This window comes from Carassius gibelio, chromosome A23 (genome assembly GCF_023724105.1).
Source record: "Carassius gibelio isolate Cgi1373 ecotype wild population from Czech Republic chromosome A23, carGib1.2-hapl.c, whole genome shotgun sequence".
NCBI lineage: Eukaryota > Metazoa > Chordata > Actinopteri > Cypriniformes > Cyprinidae > Carassius > Carassius gibelio.
In genome coordinates, this window is record NC_068393.1 from 22,509,027 (window position 1) to 22,529,201 (window position 20,175).

Here is a 20,175-nt window from a genome sequence, read left to right on the forward strand (position 1 = left end):
GGTTATGTTTTAAGAATACAAAGTACAGTATTGCCTAATTCAAAAAGTATCAAAATAAAATCCACAGATGCACCTTAAAGCTAAATTAAGATTCACTCTCAGTTGTTCTCAGCCGTTTTATTATTATTTTTAACCAAACTAACAAAGAAGATCTGAAAAAACAAGAATGACAACATTGTCATTTACATGCAATACAGTCACCTTTATTAACTATCCAGGGGTGCGTTTGCCAAAACCATAATTGCTAACTAAGTTAGCAACTTTGAAGTGAAGTGAAAGTGAGTGAAGTGAAGTGACATTCAGCCAAGTATGGTGACCCATACTCAGAATTTGTGCTCTGCATTTAACCCATCCGAAATGCACACACACAGAGCAATGAACACACACACACACTGTGAGCACACACCTGGAGCAGTGGGCAGCCATTTATGCTGCGGCACCCAGGGAGCAGTTGGGGTTCGATGCCTTGCTCAAGGGCACCTAAGTCATGGTATTGAAGGTTGAGAGAGAACTGTACATGCACTCCCCCACCCACAATTCCGTCCGGCCCGAGACTAGAACTCACAACCCTTCGATTGGGAGTCCAACCCTCTAACCATTAGGCCATGACTTCCCCACTTTGTTGGTTGCAATGCAATTTCCCATTGCCAACCAACTAAGTTGCTAACAGGTTAGCAACTATGGTTTTGGGAAATGCACCCCAGGGAGATTTAATTAGATTTTAAGCAACAAAATGCATGTTTTTTCACCTGATATGACCAAATTACTATAGAAGTAGCAAGATCTAGAAATATATACATATTTCACATTGCAGCTCTTTCTTGTTCACACTTGAGTCTACATGAATAGGTCAAATCAAATCAAAACATTATCAAAGCAAGAATTCTGACATTGACTTAATATTGTGACAGTAAATTAATTCTGTTTTGTTGCTTTATTCATTTGTCAGTCAAAACATCATAAATTCAGTATACTTTCAGTATCAACAGGAAAACAGAACTTTGTGTAAAGTCATACTCAGAGTAGAGCATAGTCAGTAAGAGAACAAATCTTTGGAATTCAACATGGTTTGAATATTTTAAGATTTCTGGCCATTATAATCAAAAACATTCCAAGTTAAAAGTTTCATCACATTCTGTGTGAAAAATAACATATAATTCTGAGAGCAATAAAAATATGTTGTTACAAAACATGAGGGGATGTTAATGACGATTCAAAGTCTTGAAAGCCCTTTTTAAATTTTATTTTCTGTGCCGAAGAGATTGTACAAGTGAGCCTGCATCCAAGCGCAATAAATCTTGGTGCTTTGCAAATATATTCCTACAGCAGTTAATGCACAGTGGAAACTAGCTTTGATTTACCATGTACTAGCTGATAACATGAGCAGTTTAGAGCAAATATAGCTATTGAAATTTCATTTTCATATAAATCGTTATCTAAGGGAAATAAATCTTCAATTTCCTTAAATATAAGTCATGTCAGAGAGTTATAATGGGTGGAAAAACTGGTCAGTGACAGAACATGCACATATTTTGTGAAGAATTTGTATTTCAGTTATCGAAGAGAATTCAGTCATTGATGTGAATCATGCTTTAGTGATATTTTAGTGCTGACAGCTGGATTCTGGGACGAGGTGAATGCTGCATATGCCCGTTCACTGTTGGAACAGCTGCTATCCTGTACTTCACCACTGCTGTACCTGGAATCAACTGGAAAACATTCAGATATATAGAAGTGTCAAAATACACCAGGTCTAAGATCTGTCAAACATAGACTGATGCTCAGGTTTAGAGTATTAACCATGTTGTACAGCATAATGTCAGAGTGAATATCTCTGATGCCTATGCCTACAGTATGTAGCTGCAAGTTTAAACCCAAAGTGATAAATCAGTGTATTGAGAATCCAGCACACTGTCTGTGGGCAGACCACTGTTGGTAGACTAATCACTAAGTTAATTATCCATTTCATATGATTTCTTCTGTGGTTTGTTTACTAATGATTTTTGTGTGTATTTTTTTTTCGCCCGTTGCCCTCCTTATCAACAAAAGTTCTTATTTTGTTCCTTCTATAGTGTGAATGTATGAATTTGACTTAGGCTAAAACAAGTGACACAGTCTTATGTGTGACCCAGAAAAGCATAGCCTCAGACGATATAAAAATTTCACTGTAGATTTTTTTTTTATTATTATTATTATTATTCCATTCCTTAGTAAAAGTTTAAACTTAATCAAGTTCACAGAACAACTGGCTGTATCTAGAAAATATTACTTTTCTTAGAAGTTCTCTTCTTTTTTCCTTGTATGCAGTTTATGCATTTTTAACTTGAAAAGGACATATTTTCACACAGTAGAAGTACTGTTAGATAGCATAACAAAATCCCTAAACTTAAAATATATATGTTGTAATTGTGTTTTCGTCAATGAGCATAGTCATATTTGCCCCATTTTGTGTTTATTATAGCCATGTGTCCACATTCACATTGGTATACTGGACTGATAAAAATATTTGAACTAATTACCTTAACCGAACACAGTGAAACTTTTGTTTTAGAATTCTTGCATGCATTTTGTGGAAATGAACAGTCTTTATTAGTCAAGAGTGAAATGTTGCCAGTAATTAGGGGTTCATTTTCTATGTAAGAAGGAAGGAAAACACTAATAATTGATTAATAACTGTAGTTCTCAATGACGTCTGTCATTGACATCAGTGTCTAAGTGACAAATCACATTAACATGAAACCAAATCTGACACAGCTGTTATTCATTACTACTAAAGATTAAGTGGGTATTTCTTAGCAATACAACACAAAATATCTCATTTACTCCATGAACGAGTTCTCTCACCTAATTCCATGATGTTAATGGAGCTGAAGTTTATAGGTGTATGTGTTTCTCTCATCCAAGGCTACTTTGGTGGAAAGCAGGAAGTTGACTGCTTGCACCCTTCATCTCTTTCCTTTGCATTCGCCTGGTCCAATGAGTTCGTCGTTTCATTCGTGGACTGGTTGACACCAGCAGAGAATGAATAGGAGGTTGAGAGATTTTTTGAAAGTTCCACATATGGCCTTCATAATGTTTTGATGAATTTTCTTCAGCATGTTGTCTCCATGCAGAACTGCTCTCCTGCAGAGCACAAGGGGACAAATGTTGCTCAATAGAACAAACATGAGATTTATTGCAACACGTCTTGTTCAAGTAAGCATAATAAGAAATTTGTGAAACGAATTATTGTGCATCTCTACCCGCCCTGACCACTCCGGTTGGATAATCGATCACACAAGGTGTAGGAAAGACATCAAAGTACACTCACTGCCGTCTTTAATTGTTTCCCAACAGAGGTAAACAATGTAGTCACGTGATGGCCTCCTCCAATAGCCTAGCGCACTCGCTGTTTGAGTTGTAAAGTGCTAGAAAGCAACCAAACGAGGATTCCGTTTTCCTCCGCATTCTTCGACTATTTTGCGATTTCGAACGATTATCCTGTGGACAGACGAACAGCCACGAGCAGGACGCATACATTACCCTGTTACCTTGCTGACAGAGTTGAGAGCGTGAGGTGGGAGGGAGAAAGAGACCCATTTGGACAGAAAAACGACATGCATGTCTGGGATCGCATCTCCTTAGTTTTGCTACAATGGATTACAGAATACGGACTTCATTTCCGTGATAACGTTTTATAATACAGTGTTTGAAACTCTGACTGGTAGACCTCTTGTGGTAGGTATTTAAAAAAAAATAGATTTTTTTGCATTATGGTTAAATAATTCTTCCTGTTACGCTTTACATGTGTGGCAACAGCTCCATACGTGCATTAACTTTTTAAAATACATATTTAAAGAAAATCTTATTAATCTTTCGCTAACAACCATGTATAGATGTTTTAACAATGCCTTTTTATTAATAAACAATTTAAGTAACATACATTGTCTTTATCCTCATGTTTTGTAAAAAGGATAACAAAGTTTCTGCGCGTTGAAAGAAATAGCCACACACGTCGATGTCCAATTCTACTGACGTTTCTAAACCATTTCCGGCGCGTTTTGAGATTTCTGCTCATTTTTACCTGGCGAAAAAGACCTGAAGAGAAACAATGGGTGTGGTCAAACAAAGGGATTTTCACTGTCAGTGCTGTATAGCTACTGTCAATGCATGTCAAAAAAATAATCTTAGTGAAAAGATTTTTTTTCTTAGTGAAATTCGTTTATTTTTCCAGTTAAAGCTGCAGTAGGTAACTTTTGTAAAAATGTATTTTTACATATTTGTTAAACCTGTGATTATGTCATGACAGTTAAATATGAGACAGATAATCTGTGAAAACCTCCCAGTGGTCTTATTGCCATTTGCAGAAATACATCGCTCCCAGTAAGAAACAACCAATCAGAGCTGCGGTCCTAACTTTTTTTATGCTCAAAATTTACAAAATGTAGCTATATAATAAGCGAGTACACCATGAATTCATTTTCCAACCCGTGTTTGTAGCCTGTCCTGAATCACTAGGGTACACCTAGAATAAGTGTTTATATTCTGACTATTTTAGATTGGTTCGGGGGTACCGCGGCGGAGTAACCCAGTAGCCTACCTTTGTGATTCTTCATAGACATAAACAGAGAGAAGTAGTTCCGGCTACAATGTTCTTCCGCAGAAAGCAAGTAGTTCTGTTTATTAGTAATTTTAATTAATAACAAATTGATCTCAAAACCTTTCTACTCGCATTAGAAATTAGCATTTGTCCTCTGACGTCATAAAGCTCAGCTGGTAGAGGCAAGATGTTCATGACTACAGAACATTATTTAGCGCTCAACTTGTGAGGATCACTGTTTGTCCCAGACACCTATAGACAAAAGTTAGTTTCCCCAGTCTGAAATGAACATAAAAGACATCACCCCTTCCGCTGTGGACGGCAGTTGTCTCGCACTAGTGATTAATTGTGCACAAGGACTAAAAACCAAGGACTAGTCCCTTTTCATTTACTCTCCACAGTGTCTTGTTTGAGTATTTACTCAGACACACAGTACTATCAATAACATGTCTAACGAATTTTCGAAGACAAAGATGATGGCCTCAACCATTCACTTTCTTTTTCTTGCAAGGATTTTTTTCTTCTTCTTCAGTGAATGTTAATAATAATAGCCTACACAGCTCTCATTAAGTTTCTGAGACAATAAAGGGCCTGCCAATATGGCCAGGTATGTTTTTGAAAAATGGTCATCTCAGTCCTCGCACATATTAAGATTGTGCTTTGGACTGCATTAAAACAATGACGTGTAACATGACAGCAGTTTAAAAACCTTGCATTTAATTTCGAATGGTTTAACCAGAGGTGGGTAGTAACGAGTTACATTTACTTCGTTACATTTACTTGAGTAATTTTTCGGGGTAACGAATACTTTTCGGAGTATATTTAAAGATGGGTACTTTATACTCTTACTTGAGTACATTTTTTGGGAAAAATCTGTACTTTTACTTCGTTACTGTGGGCGACGCCCCTCTCGTTACTTTATCTTAATGCAATAAATGCTTCAGTTTATTCCAAACGCGCCGTCTACTTTTCTCTGGACAATGAGCGATGCCCATTCGCGAATGATTCATTCTTTTGAGTCAACTCTGTTCAAAGGCTTGATCAAACCAATTGGCAAACGAGTGAATTGGTTCATGAATCAGTTTGATTGAGTCGTTCAGTTCCATGCTGCACGCGCTGAGCTCTGAAGCGGTTCACTCAGAGTTGTAACGTTTAAGAATATTAGCAGCGTTGAAAACGGGGCTATGGAACTGCACTGAATTGAAAGCTAATCTGCAAAGGCTATTATTTGCTTGCGATGGAGATCCTTATTAGATGAACGCGTGTGCTGTCTACTGTTTAACAGGTAATAACTTGGGCTACATTCGATTACAGTACACGATACCACTGTGACATTAGTTAGTTGTACGTGTGTGGCTTATAACAGGTTGAATGCAGCTTCCAAAAGACAAAGAATAGCCGATTAAGATTTTATTAATTTTAATACAATCACACCAGTGCGAGTACGTTCAGCAAGTCATATCATCAGCTGCTAAATTCAGATCTGTGATCGCTTGCTGGCGCTGAGCCAGAGACAGACGCGTTTTTACAGCGCTGCGCATTAACCAATCACACACGGTTCTGTTGAGCTTTTGAATGCAATGGCCAATCAGAGGTGTTCCGATGAGTCATCGCTGAAATGCCGGTGCTTCCTTCACTCGCTCACTTACTGAATACCTCTTTCTGCCGAATTCTCTCGTCAGAAACAACAAAGTGCAGATGTGTGTACGAATCTATAATTAAGATATTGATTTCACAGTGTTAACAGTTTCAGTGATTTTAATGGTAGTTTCTGAGAGTGACTGAAATCTAGACTGTCAGTGAAAATTATGTTTAATAATGTAAATGTTATTTGCTCTCTTTCTGAACAATGAAAGATTAGTAGCAATATTTATATCACATTAACTTTCAATGTTAAATTCACATTTAAAATAAAGTCAGTCGTATTAAAAATATGTTATGGCATGATACCTATATTTGTTACTTAAATAAACAGACAGGGTTTTATAATAAATTACATAAATTGGATTAAAGGCTGATGAAATATATACATTTATACACACACACATACATTACATAAATTTTTTGTCTATATATCTATATAAAAAAAGGCTCCGTATATATGACCCAAAGTAACTAGTAACTAACTACTTGAGTAGATTTTTTATCCGATACTCTTTTACTCTTACTCAAGTAACTATTCAAGACTAGTACTTTTACTTTTACTTGAGTAAATATTTCTAGAATTACTTTTACTTTTACTTGAGTAAAGTTTTTGGGTACTCTACCCACCTCTGGGTTTAACTAGTCAAATCATAACCATACTGTTTATTTAAGAAGAATATCAAGGAGCCATGGGGCTATACTCCGCTTGTAAGGCTAAAATCAATCTTTTTCTAAAAACGATTTGTTATTTTGAGTTCAGTGAATTGCTGTCACAACTCTTGTCAAATAGAAGCATTCACTATGCATATTACAAGTCCGGCTTCTGCCGAGCTGCAGCGCTATTAACATGAAAGATTACAGCGCCCGAGTGTGCAAGGAACGCAAGTGTACTCATTCCATAACCACATATGAATTAGTGCTACTTAAACAATTTCGATGCATATTTTTTATTTTATTTCTATTCATATTTGAAAGTGGTGGTGGAAGCTATAGGGGAATTTATTATTAATTTCCAGGTTTTATGTCCCCCTTGCACCTCAAACTCTTCCCTTATTGTTTGAAAGTCGCCTGTGATCTTGGGAATTTTCTAATTAAAGTAAGTTTGTTCCCTTGTCTCATGCCGCTGGGTCCATTCACTAAATCTGAAAAGGAATCTTTGATGTAGTGGCTCAGCAAGACCATAACTCAGCGCCTCCGCCGGTACACTACAATTCTCAGTGAACTCTGTTTGAACCACGTTGCTGGCAATAAATCATTTTTCTTTCTCTCACAAAAGCGCGCCGGTCGCTCTGGGTGTCAACCCTTTTATAATTCCTCCCTACCTTCTGCGCTCGTGTGGTTGCTGACACAAACAGCTGAATAAAACATCGATAATAACATCGCTTTAACCATTTCATGCAAAAACAGGCTCTCTTAAGAGAATAAAAAATGCAATGAGGAAAATGTTGGAAATAAACAAATTAATGGAATGCACAAAGGGTCGGTACATACAGCTGTCTGTTGCTTTCTCTACCACTGCAACACTTGAAGACATAACCTAACATTTTGGAGAAAAAAAAAAGATTTAAAAACTTTTAACAAATATAGACATTGTGTCAATGGTTCGCTCTCTCTTTCTTTTTTTCTTTCTTTGGTATGAAGGATAGCCTATGTCCATATCCAAATCTATAAGCAGACATTTTGCATTTCATAAAATCATCTTTTCATTGCAACGGATTAATTTCTTTAATAAACAGTAGTAATAGCCTAATGGATTTTTATGCATATAGGACAGATAAGAGAGTAAATCCAGGAAAGGATTTTAATGAACTGAGGATGTTGTTGATATTACGATTCATACAAATGGGCTTGTCTCTGAAGAGCAAAGACTAGATTTATATCTTCGGTGCTATAAACAATCGGAACCTAAATAAAACGACTGAAATTTAGAGAGATGAAATGATTTCGACCTAGTGTCGGCTGTATATTGTTTACATTGTTTTACTTTAAGGTGCAACATTGTCATGAAATCATGAATCAAGTCCACTATTTAACATTTATTATATTAGGAAACCTGAAATGTGAATACACTTCACACGTGGTACAGTTTCTATAAAGTTGTCAGGTTGACTTCATAACTTCCTGGCACCTGTGCCACATTAAGTATACCTATGTATTCTGTACATTCAAGAGAGATAAAAACTAAAAAACAAAATGATACGACCTGCTGCTTAGTATTTCTAGGACACTTATTTGCATTTATGTTGAAATGCGTAGTTTCATATTTTGTTTCTAAAGTTTCAATTTTTTATATACGAATGATTGTCTAAAAGTTATTGGACTTTTCTTTTTGTTCCCTATAAGATAACCCGATCTCATGAGTTGGAAGTTGTCCGATTTTGAAAAGATAGTTTTATTTCTAACGTTTTCATTGCGATTTATCTAAACATTAGCTAATTATTTTGTAAAAGTCATTGCACTTCTTTGTTCCTCTCAAGCCACAGTTGTCCGATTTTGCAAGGATTTAAAAGACATACTAGAAATCTTCTATGCCATTAGAACATGCATATTTGCATATATTGGACGTTTGTACAAAAAAACGTTAATCTACGAATGCTATTTCTCTTCAGAAAAGATGGCATTAATCATTGCGGCGCAGCAGCGTGTCTAGTGACCTCCTCATGACCGCATATGTTTAGACACATTGCAGACACCCCGGAGGACTGGACAAAAGCCTCAATACACAATTGTACATCTATACCGTGACACTGGGAACTTCTTAGTTGCAGAAAGAGAGTCTTTCTTTTAGGCTACAAGGGTATACATGAACCAGTGTGACCAGTGAAAACAACGCACTGAGTTTAGTACACTTTATTTATTGTTTGTTTGTCTGTTAACCTGTACAAACTGGTGAGCTTTAAAAAAGCGTTTGCTTTGGATACGTGCCATGGGACCTGTAATGATGTCTGAGATTTAGGACTATAAATGAGGAAAGTCTCTGACGTGTGTCCTTTTGCTCTTACATTAATTTATCTATCTCATTAGTGGCATTTATAAACGTTAACTTGAGATGTAAGTATGGAAAACTGAGATAGAACAAGAGAGATATAGAGAAAAGGAGATGCATCCATATGGCGACCATTCTCAGTTTTGCATTCTTAACAAACTGCCCCAATTCAAGTATACGTCCAATTCTTCATTGTAATGAGACTTTATAGACAGAGACTGGGTAAGAGTCTACAGGTTAATTCGATAAAACAGGTTACGCATTGTAGCTTCAATCTGTAACTCGGTAAAATCATGAACTTTTAGAGATAATGGATGTTCTATTCAGAAAGTGACTCTCAACTTGAACAGATCACAAGATCGCTCATCTCTTTCATCATACACTTATCTATCTTGCCTTCAATAATCCACAAACACAATATAGCCTATGTATATTTGTCGTATGGTCTCTCGGTATCACATTATTTAAAATCATCAAAATTCTGAATAAAAAAACAAATTTCAAGCAAAAATAAATTTTTCAAGCAATGACTATTTTTAAACCGGCGAGCAGGTTGTTCTTCGTTATGTTGAACTTGCGCGGTAGCCAGATCCACAGATGAACAAACTAACTTTCACCAGTAGCTTCAGTATATTCTAATCCATCTCCACAGCACAAACATCGTGCAGGAATACTGCAAACTGAATATATATGTATGTTTACTTGGTAACACCGTCTTTTGTGTTAACGTTAATTTATTTAATTAGTCTTTGCATGTCGCATAAATAGGCATAAATGTATAGGTTACTGATAATGAAGACACATATAGGACTCCTAAAGTGCAATCATGCAATTTTTAAGTTTAGTTGTAATTCTGCGTTTGTCCTGCAGGCGACTAATGACTTTTCACGATGGAAGTGCTCCAATTTCTCCAGAACACTGGTCGATCTACGACGATTTGCATGCTACTACAGTGTTTTGGGGAAATAGCCCATAATTCTAAGATGATTCATAAGATCGTTTTACGATGTATTTAACATGTTTTACACTTAATCAGAAGTTGAGGCATTTTCTCAGCTAGCACACAAACTTTATGGGCTCGCTAATATATTTCTAGTTCCCACCATGCTTTGCCTGTGACTGGATTAGGAGTGTTGTTTAATGTGTTTTTGTGATATATATATATAATTTTTTTTTTCTCTTGAGTGAACAAATCTTGATGTTGTAGCAGCCCAGGCAAAAAATGATAACACATTTGAAAGTGACTGAGCTATTTCTACCTTTTGATGGTGTTTTTTCACTTTTCAAATATTTCGTTCCATCATCATCATCATCATCATTTATTATTATTAGAGTTTTTTCAAGTATTTGTTTTAAAATACATTTTGCTATTCTCTGTTGTGTGTCCTCTCTCTCGGTGTGCTTTAGTTCGGGTGGCCATTAAGCATTGCATTTGGGGTCATACTGAGTGTAAAGGTTAAAGGGCAAGATATCAGAACAAAGATTATGGAGATCGTTGAGCGCAATGCACACATTTCTTCGCTCATGCTCCGCATTTTGCATAAAATGTAAAAAAAAAAAAAAAAAAACACGAAAAGTGCAAAAGGCATGGTTAGACTCTAACATGGAATTCTTATCTCTAGAACAAGAGCTGTATTTATGTATTTCATGTGTCGAGCAGGTATTCAGTGTTAGAACTGCCACATTTCTGGAAAATAACATGGTGACCCCCGATTCAACTACCCAGCTCAGTTTACACAGAGGACCTCGTAAGAATGCTAAGAGCACACCTTTCATCAATAACTTAATTGCTTTGAGAAGTCACTTATCTTACAAAAAGAACTGACAAACATGCATTTTAGAATAAAAAGGCAAAACAACAATGCATTCAGTACTTCAATTAACCAGAACAACATTGGTCCCATCTTATAATACAAATGTATTTTTCTTTTCTTTTTTATGAAGGATGTATAGTAAAACGTGGCTGGTCATATTTCATTGATATAAGAAATACTTTACAAGAAAAGCACCATGATTATGTAAACATATGGACAAGTCAAAAGATTTGTTCAAATATAAAAAGTGGTGCGCTGTAAAAACTTATTCCAATTCAAACAGATGACTAGTTTTTAACTTCTTCAATATTAAATAATGAATATATGGAGACTATATTTCTTAAACATTGAATTCGCGACCACACCTATGTTTAACTAAATGAATGCAATTCTGTTAAACGCTTGGTGCGTGTCTGCAGACAGGTGATGATCTTCTTGCTCTTACTGCTTGTCTGTTCCTCCTCTTCTTCCTACAAGGGCAGGTTCAAAAGCCTAAGCACAACAGTTTTTGTGCAGCGTAACACTCACTACTTGTATTGCAGGGCAAACCCTCAATAATTTTTTTGATTTATGGACGCATACAAAGAAGCGTAGCCTACACCTCGGTTCACAGGGCCGTGGCCATAATTGTATCCCTGCACTGTGTCCTTCTATGATTTTTATGACTAGCTAACAAGTATGTTATTATAGGTTAACCACAGCCAGATCACATCTGGTATAATGCTGGCATTAACTGAATTATATTATAATTATAATTACTGAAATATTTACTGAATTCTTATATTGACACATTTATATATATATATATATATATATATATATATATAGACACACACACACACACACACACACACACTCAAACACACATGGCATATGTACAAATAATAATCACTCTAAATGATTATAAATAATAAATAAATAATGTATTGCCCTTTAAATTAAATTAAAAATTAAATTAAATATTTGTTTCTGACAACAAATTAACTGTAGACATTTTCACTTTTGTAGTTGGCCTTTTGTAAGGTCACAGATAGTAATTTAAAAGTTGTAGCCTATTTAAATTTATTTTATAACAAACGACATGCTGGTTTTGGAAACGGTCATCATTAAATAATGTACGACATAAGCGAAGACGATCTTTAGAGGGTTATTTGTAACTGTATTGGATAACAGGGCCTAGTGAAACTTGGGATCAATTATGAGGTATGGAGAAAGCCTACTGTATTTGCAACTATCGTTTATTTTTTTAAATAGCATCGTCAAATATTGTGTAAAACTCTAATAATACTGTTGTAATAACAAAGCATTTAGAAAAGTTAGGATATTTTGAATTATTTGTACTTGTCACCTAATTAGACTACATCTTTATTAGCAAAATAAAATAATATTATAAGCACTGCAGCACAGAGAGCTAAAATAATGTGCCAGAAGATACAATTTAATTTTCAACAAATACGGTTGAAATTAAATAATTACATATTAAATAATTAATATGTTCTAAGGAGCCAACACTCATTGAAAAAAGAAAAAGGTTTATTGAAGTAAAACATAATTTTTAATACGACAGAATCAACATAAATTCGGTTAAACCCATAATAGTTATTTTTTAAATAAATATTTATACAGGTGAAAATTAAACTTGTATGAAACAAGTTGACAAGTTGTACACCTGCGATGACTTCATACACGTATTTCCTGTCTCCTAAACAATACAGTTTGTTTAGTTTATGAATGAAAATATTAGTTTCAAGTTAAACATGATTTATTTTCTAGCCTTTTTTAAATTATTATTGTTATTATTATAATTATTTTTATTTTATTTTTTGTTAACAGAAAAACTGCGTTACATCTGCCGTGGAATGTCAGAAATACATCAAACCATGTCATTCATTCCGCATTATAGCAGCGCTCCCCTATGAGAAAAGCATTCTCAAAAATGTCACTGCTGTTCGTTTCACCAAAACAAAATTTAATGTGTTTTTAAAAGCTGTCATACCTGTTTGACTGACACAAAACCTGCAATTGAAATATTTAACACTCGGAACAAAAATCTGTTTGTACACATGGATACAAATATTTCGGCCACTTTTGTTAGATATTTTGTTTTATAACAATATGCCTATTTTGCCTTAATTGAAAATAAAATTAAAAATGTTAAAAAAAAAAAAATTATTTCAATCATTCCATTTAGATGACGGTAGAAGCATTGATTTGAGACTAACAGCTCGAAAATGCATGTCCCCTTAAGAAAAAGTTACAAGGTCGCAGGCTACAGAAGAGCCTTGTCCCAGAGTTCACCGATCTCGCATACGGTGCAAAGCAACAAAAGAGAAACACATTCAGATGTCCTTCTTCTATTGCCACATCAATAAAACCAAAAACCCACAATGAAAGCAAGGGCACCGGTGGAACCCCAGGAAGCCTGTGAGGGTGCACACAGAAGGTACACGTTGAGAGAGCCAGTGGGGTCAAGGGGTGGGAGAGGTCGGCCGACCCGGCTGAAACGAAACTAATGGGACAGAAAATGTGTCCCTAAATTGAACTCTACTTTTCTTAGTTGTCACAAACTTCAATAAAGTACCTTTTCAGCCTCGCGACATGGAGGCGACAGCATCTCGAAGGAGACAGCCGGGATGCTACGATTTAGGCGTGCACATTCATTTTTCTCTGCTGTTCAGTCACATAATGGTCCCTGAATGCAGTTCTGCACTTACTCTTTTCAAGTGCCTTTCCAAAGTCATGGTCAGGCTGAGACGATGGCCAGTGCCTTTCTTCTCATTTACGTTTGGACAAACTATCCGCTGAAACATATTTTGTAGTGACGCTTTTGTGCACTATAGCTATTAAGTGCCTGTACAACTTTATACATTAGAAGTACAATTGACTATTGCTGCCGGACTTGATTGATGCTCTAAAATGACTCACTCCTTTGTGCTTCTCAGCCCCCCACTTAGCAAGCCGTTGTGTAATCTTCATTCAAGTCAGGCCGATTTTTCAATTAATCAAACACATTCCTTATTTTCTGTACATGTTTTTCTTTTCTCGAGAACTGATATCAATAGAGACGCTAAGTGTTTTAATATTTAAATTTTAATATATTCTTGTGCATTTAGAAAAATACAAAAACGTCACAATGAAATGTAAACTAATTTGCATATGGGAGCGCTCTGTGAAGCATTGTAAACTAGCAAGGCCACAGCGTGCAGATTTTGGTCTTGTGTGTCTAGCTAGTCTCTGCTTTGGCTATGACGTTGCTTCGAACAGGTTCAAGCGCCACTTTTTAAAAATAACACACAAAGAGGAGTGGCCTGAATCAGAACTTTCAAAAAGCGAGGTAGTACGATTATATTTCACCATAAGCAGATTGATTCTTTAAAAACATGTACATGGACTGGCCGATTTCACAGCCATTTTCTCTCTTTACACACTTATTCCATAACAAGTATTTTCGCAATAGTGTTTAGTAACGGTTATTTTGTAATAAAACTTGTCATAAGCTACTATATTTCGACGGAATATATCAAGATAAATTAACATACATTTAAATACCAACGAATTTCTCATTATTTTTACATTTAAACTCAGCAAAACTAGGATTATTTAATACATATTTATTTTAAGTCCATAAAATGTTAGATATAGTTTCATGATCTGAATATCTTCCAGATTTTTTTCTGTTCAGTTTGTCAAAATAAAATGAATTGCTTTAATTTGTACCCCAACTTGATAACGCTTGAAATCAAAAGTGAAAAAATATAAGCAATGCAGGACAGTTCTGAATAGCCTAGTGGAATTAATTTTTAGAGACATTTCAGCTATGTTGAAAACATTAATGAATTACAAGCCATCCTGTGGAATGAAAAGCGATAAGGTCCCTTAGCCTACTAAAAAGGCCCGAATTATGTGCCATGTTAAAAGAATAGGTGAGAAAGTGATGGGTACAAAGCCCATGCTAACCCATACACAACCTGACTGAAAAATGAGAGACTGAGTTATAGATATTAGAGATAGTAGCTATACGGCAGAAATAAAATGGCTAATTATTGTTTTGCAAGTATGAATGCTGCAGCCCCACTCGACACCATGTACATTTTTAAATGCACTGATTTTTACACAGTTTTTTTTGGGGGGGGCCTATAATTGCATTTTCAACAGACTAATGCAAGTTCCCCGACTAATACATCCCCCCTTAAAAATTACAGAGGAATCTTTTCGCTATTTATGTGCGGAAATTAAGTCTACATTTTATATTAATAAAAGCCACTCAAGTCTAGGTAAAACTAATAGACACTTACGTTTTATTGACCAATATAATTAGCACAAATACACTAAACTGGTTTTATTGCATCTCACAACAATCCGCTGTTAATAGCCTAAACACAACGCCATCACAACAAAAACTAAATGAAAATTTAAAGTCTTAACCTTTCCATACGACAGATAACCCACAGCATGATTTACATTTAAAGAAAACAAGACGTTTTAAGATCCTTTTTTTTCTATCGATACCCACGATAGTGTTTTTCATTTACAGTACAAAAAAAGAATGAAAAAAAGAAGAAGAAAAAAAAACTACCAGCTCTCTCAAGTGAGAAATAAATAGATTTGTTGTGCACTTCACCTTGGCAGCTGGGCAAAGAAAGGCCCACAAATAGCATTCGAGTAAAATGTGAATAACCTGCATCGCCCAAATAATGTCTCTTAAAAAAAAAATCAGTTCTAGATAAATTAAACCCTGTTTCGCGTAGAAAATAATCCATAGGTATTCGCAATAATCCATGCCATATAACATGCATTTTATATAACTGTGGACTTAAAGGAACCCCCTTTACGCACAAGATACCTACGAAAACAAAATATATTATATTTTATAAATAATCAGTCATTTGATCTTCCCTTCTCTCCACTCCTCGAAATAGTTCTCTTATAACCTTGTAATATCCTCGCCACGCTCGCTTCCGGAGAGGTCCTCGGAGGCTGACATGGTGTTAGTGGTGGAAGCTGCCGCCACAACGCCAGCCGCTGAGCTTGTGTTGGACCCGGAGGAAATGCCCGTGGAGGAAGAGGATCTGACTTTGGTGTTTGGAAGCCTATGGTCTTTTTTCCACTTCATCCTGCGGTTCTGAAACCAAATTTTGATTTGCCTCTCCGAGAGGACCAAGGAATGAGCAATCTCGATACGTCTTCGCCGTGTTAAGTACCGATTATAGTGGAATTCCTTCTCCAATTCTAAGACTTGCTGGCGAGTGTAAGCAGTTCTAGACCGCTTGGGTTCCGCTCCATTGTAACTAGAGTTCACTGGAAAGAGGAGAAGCAAAGGGAAAGGAAGAAAGAACAGAACAGAATAGAAAAGAAAAGAAAAAGCAGCGAGGGAAGGATAGGGTAAACAAGCGTGTCTTTCATTGAGAAATGGTGGCGACAGAGGAAATGAGGGTGGGCTAAAATATCTAAAAGTTAGCTTTCTATAATAAGGCAAAAATCACATTGGACTCAGCACTGAATTATTAATGCAACATTATAAAGCTTAGTTTTTCTCCGGTCCCAGATCTCCCTCACTCTCTCGCACACTCATAACAAGAGAAGCCACATGGTGATACGACTGCCCAGAGTATACCTCGGCTATAAAATTTATGGTGGGTGTAATTACCAATGCCTAGTCGTAAATCCGCCTCAATTGTGCCATTTCAAAGGCTTCTATCCTATCGTAGCAGAGGCTGGCCAGGGGATGAGTGTAAAAAGGAGTGAGGCAGACGGAGAGAGAGAGTTAGGATGAGGGGCGAGCTTTATAGTGCTTAAGAGAAATACACTCAAGTTGCCTACCGGTGCTGACGTGAATTTTCTTCATCCAGGGGTACACTACGGGTTGTTTGGCAGAAGCTGAGCTGTTGGGATGCTCCGGGGTGGCTTGATTGCAGGCGGACGATGCAGCCGGAGGGGTGGCAGGAGACAGGGGTAACGGTGGGGGCTCACATGAGGCAGATTGCCCTTTTCCGAGCAGGTGCCCCGCGTGAGGCAGTCCATGTCCTCTTTGAGTATCAGGCTCAGGGATGCTTGCACAGTTATACTGACGCTCCTGGTAGCTTGCCCGCGGAGGGTATAACTCCTGGTGGTGATGCTGGTAGCCACTGTCCCTTGCACGGCTGTAATATTCGGGGCTGTGTTCGGGAATGTAGCTATTTTGCGAATATTCCTCGCAAGGAGGAAATTTCGGATCGATGTAGTTAGAGTCCATCAAATACGAGCTCATGATCATTAATTTCTGGAGTGGAAAATAATTTTTCTAGCTTTGTCGTTTTTCTGCTCCATAAAGCCCTCCTACTAGCGAGCAACCCTGTAAAGTTACTTTTACCACGTGATACGATGGCCCAATGGCATGGGGCGATGTAGTCCCCGGATAAGGAACCACGGCTTTCGCAAATATACCTTCAATTTTCCGCCATTGTCCGCGAAGTCTTAGAGTCTCTCTATCCATCTCTCTCTCTCTCTCTCTCTCTCTCTCTCTCTCTCTCTCTCTCGCACTCCCCCCTCTCTCGCTCTCTCACACACTCATACACAATGGCCAAATCTTCTCAGATCATGCCACAGCACCTAGGGTTGTTTCTCAGTTAACTTGTGCATGTGCTGTTACCAAAAATATTTTCGCTAATTACACTGTTAAAAATAAATTAATAAAAAACAATCTATCACATTTAAGCTTCAGTAACGGATCAAATATACTACAATACGGTTAATAATTATAGCCTACTACAATATCCAGTGCTATTTTACCATGCTTTTTTATTACAGCAAGTTACTCAACATGCAGGCAAACAAATATTTTAGTATTAACATTTTAACTTACCTCTAACCAGTCTGTGCCAGTGCAAAGCAAATTTCCTTGGTAATTGGCACATATGTCTTTATTCCTATTATTTATAGAAGCTAGTCTACAGTTAATATTAGAACCAAATAGCCTAACAATACGTTAGATATTATGCTTATACAGTTTAAGTATACGATTCGTCGACTTTAGACAAAATATGGAGATTGAAAAATATTTGGTGTTTAATTAAGGTATGACAGCTTTAAAACAACCGTTTACAGCGACGGCATACATCATATTTCCGCTTTTATGTCTTGCACAAGTTAAGCTAAGAAAGTTTATGTCTTCATGTAGTAGTTCTGTTCATTCAAGCTCATCTGCTTATGATAGTAAGCACACAAGACTTCCATGCAAAGTCACGTGCTTCTCTAATCGAGACGAATACAAACCCAACTTGGCTGTCGTGGATTTTACATCGCCCATGTATTCCTGTAGAGACGTACTTGCGATTTTCATGTTTTGGACACAAATTCGGTTCTACAGGGTACATATAGACGACTACTGATAGGCCTTTCTTCGACTGAAAGTTTTTAAAAAAGAACTCAACGTAGCTATGAAATAAGTCAAGTTAGACTATGAAAAATGTCAACATCTCGAATAGGGTTAAAACATTCTGTGGAGAGGATTCTGTTTGGCATCTACAATATATTTGGTCAGAATTAATAGGTCTAGGGTCAGAACTAGTAGGCCTACAATATTTTTTAAGTAATATTTATTTGTCATTACATTAAAAAAATAAACGTAATAATTACTATTTTAATTGCTTTTTTTTTCTTTTTTTTTTTTTTTTTTTGCTTAATTTAATTTATTTTTCGTTTTTTTTTTTTTTTAATAGCTTGAAAAAGAATATCGCAATAAGACCCAACAATTAGGAGTGAGACCAACAACAACTTTTTTAAAAGACTGATTTGGAAATGCTTTTATTTATTTAGAATCATATTTATTTATTTATTTAGCCTATATTGTTTGTTTGTTTATACAATTTATTAGCCTTTTCACTTGAATCTCATGTACTCATCAAACACATTGTTCCATTGAAAAAAAATGTTCACGTTACAAAATAATTTCATTACAAAAATATTTATTCGTTTAAATGTGTTTTGACGATTTGTGCCTTTTTTTCTGATAATTTCCACATCACATTTCAAAACCCCAATGGGTTGAGTAAATAAAATGTAGAACATAAAAGAGACAGTGCCTGGATGAAAAAAACGATAAATAATTTTACTATCAAATTCTAATAAATCTCGAAATCGTAGCACCCACTTGAATATTCCGTCTCAAACATGTTGTGGACAAAGCGGACACGTGACAGCACTGATGAAAAATAAGTTTCTTTTGTTCCTTGGGGTTTATTGTGCACGTTATTACCATATGACCGCCCGATAACCTGCAAAACCCTGCCCTGCAATTCTCTCTCCAGTTTAGAAACAGGAACAGATTCGAAACAAAATAAGAAATACAGCCAGCAAAGAAAATTATAAAAACAGTAAAGAGATTAAACTTTTTAGAAACAATATAGGCTATGTGTAAGCAACAAATCTTCAATCAATTTTCAAATCCAGTTTTCAACTAAGCAGAGAAAAATAAGAAATTATTTTTTTAAAAATTCCCTAAAATCGAAACCAAACAAACAGACAGCACATAACTCTTTAACAAATTAAATGCTCGGAAACAGCCATTTTGCCTTAACACAAGTCTTTTATTTTACTTCGAGACCCTACAGATGTTATAGGGATTTTTTTTGTCCACCCCCACAACTGAAAACGCCCCCATCCACCCACTCTGCACCGCTCTGGTGTTGCGGACGCATTTTAATATTAGTTAGACAGCCTGACCCGCATTTCACCCCTCGCGTTCGACTCGTTCCAATAGTTCACTGCCAAGGAGTTATTGATGAGAGAAAAGCGATGAATTCCCTCTGCACATAAATGGCCTCAGATCCTGCACCAGCTCAATAACTAGTTATAATGTAGAGACTTCCAAAAAGCTATAACCGCCGGCGAATTTGCTTGATGATTCATTTGTATATAGGCCTAGGTGATCCCCCCAGACATAGACAGACAGATAGATAAAATAAGATTCAGCAGAAAATTCTATAAGTAAAGAAGGTAGGATTTTAGATGGGAGATTTTAGTGTGTACTCTTGAACGAATGACATTGTAGGCCTTTATGATATTTAAAGTATGCCCTTTGCAATCATTTTGAATGATTTCATTTTTGGGCGCATATTTCTTTTGCCTTAAATATCGAGTGAATTAAGTGACCAAAGCTGTTCTACAAAAGGTCA

At 36.2% G+C, this 20,175-nt stretch overlaps 2 protein-coding genes across 3 annotated transcripts in view; both read right to left on the bottom strand.

Annotated features, from left to right (window-relative positions):
* LOC127944799 (homeobox protein Hox-C5a) overlaps window positions 1-20,175 on the bottom strand; it is a 56,934-nt gene that overhangs the window by 27,550 nt on the left and 9,209 nt on the right. The window contains exons 3-4 of one of the 2 annotated variants that reach the window (XR_008150433.1): window positions 2,845-3,123; window positions 103-1,709 (exon numbers count right to left, since the gene is read on the bottom strand). The exons of the other annotated variant lie outside the window; for it this stretch is intronic. The gene's annotated coding sequence lies outside the window, so the exon portion shown is untranslated. Of the gene's footprint in view, window positions 1-102; window positions 1,710-2,844; window positions 3,124-20,175 lie in introns of those variants that run through there. 2 annotated transcript variants of the gene reach the window in all.
* On the bottom strand, window positions 15,299-18,354 carry LOC127944803 (homeobox protein Hox-C4a). Its single transcript, XM_052541075.1, has 2 exons — window positions 16,844-18,354; window positions 15,299-16,321 (listed from the first exon to the last, which is right to left on the bottom strand). Exons 1-2 carry the CDS (start codon window positions 17,274-17,276, stop codon window positions 15,948-15,950), a joined length of 807 nt encoding a protein of 268 aa, XP_052397035.1. The 5' UTR covers window positions 17,277-18,354; the 3' UTR covers window positions 15,299-15,947.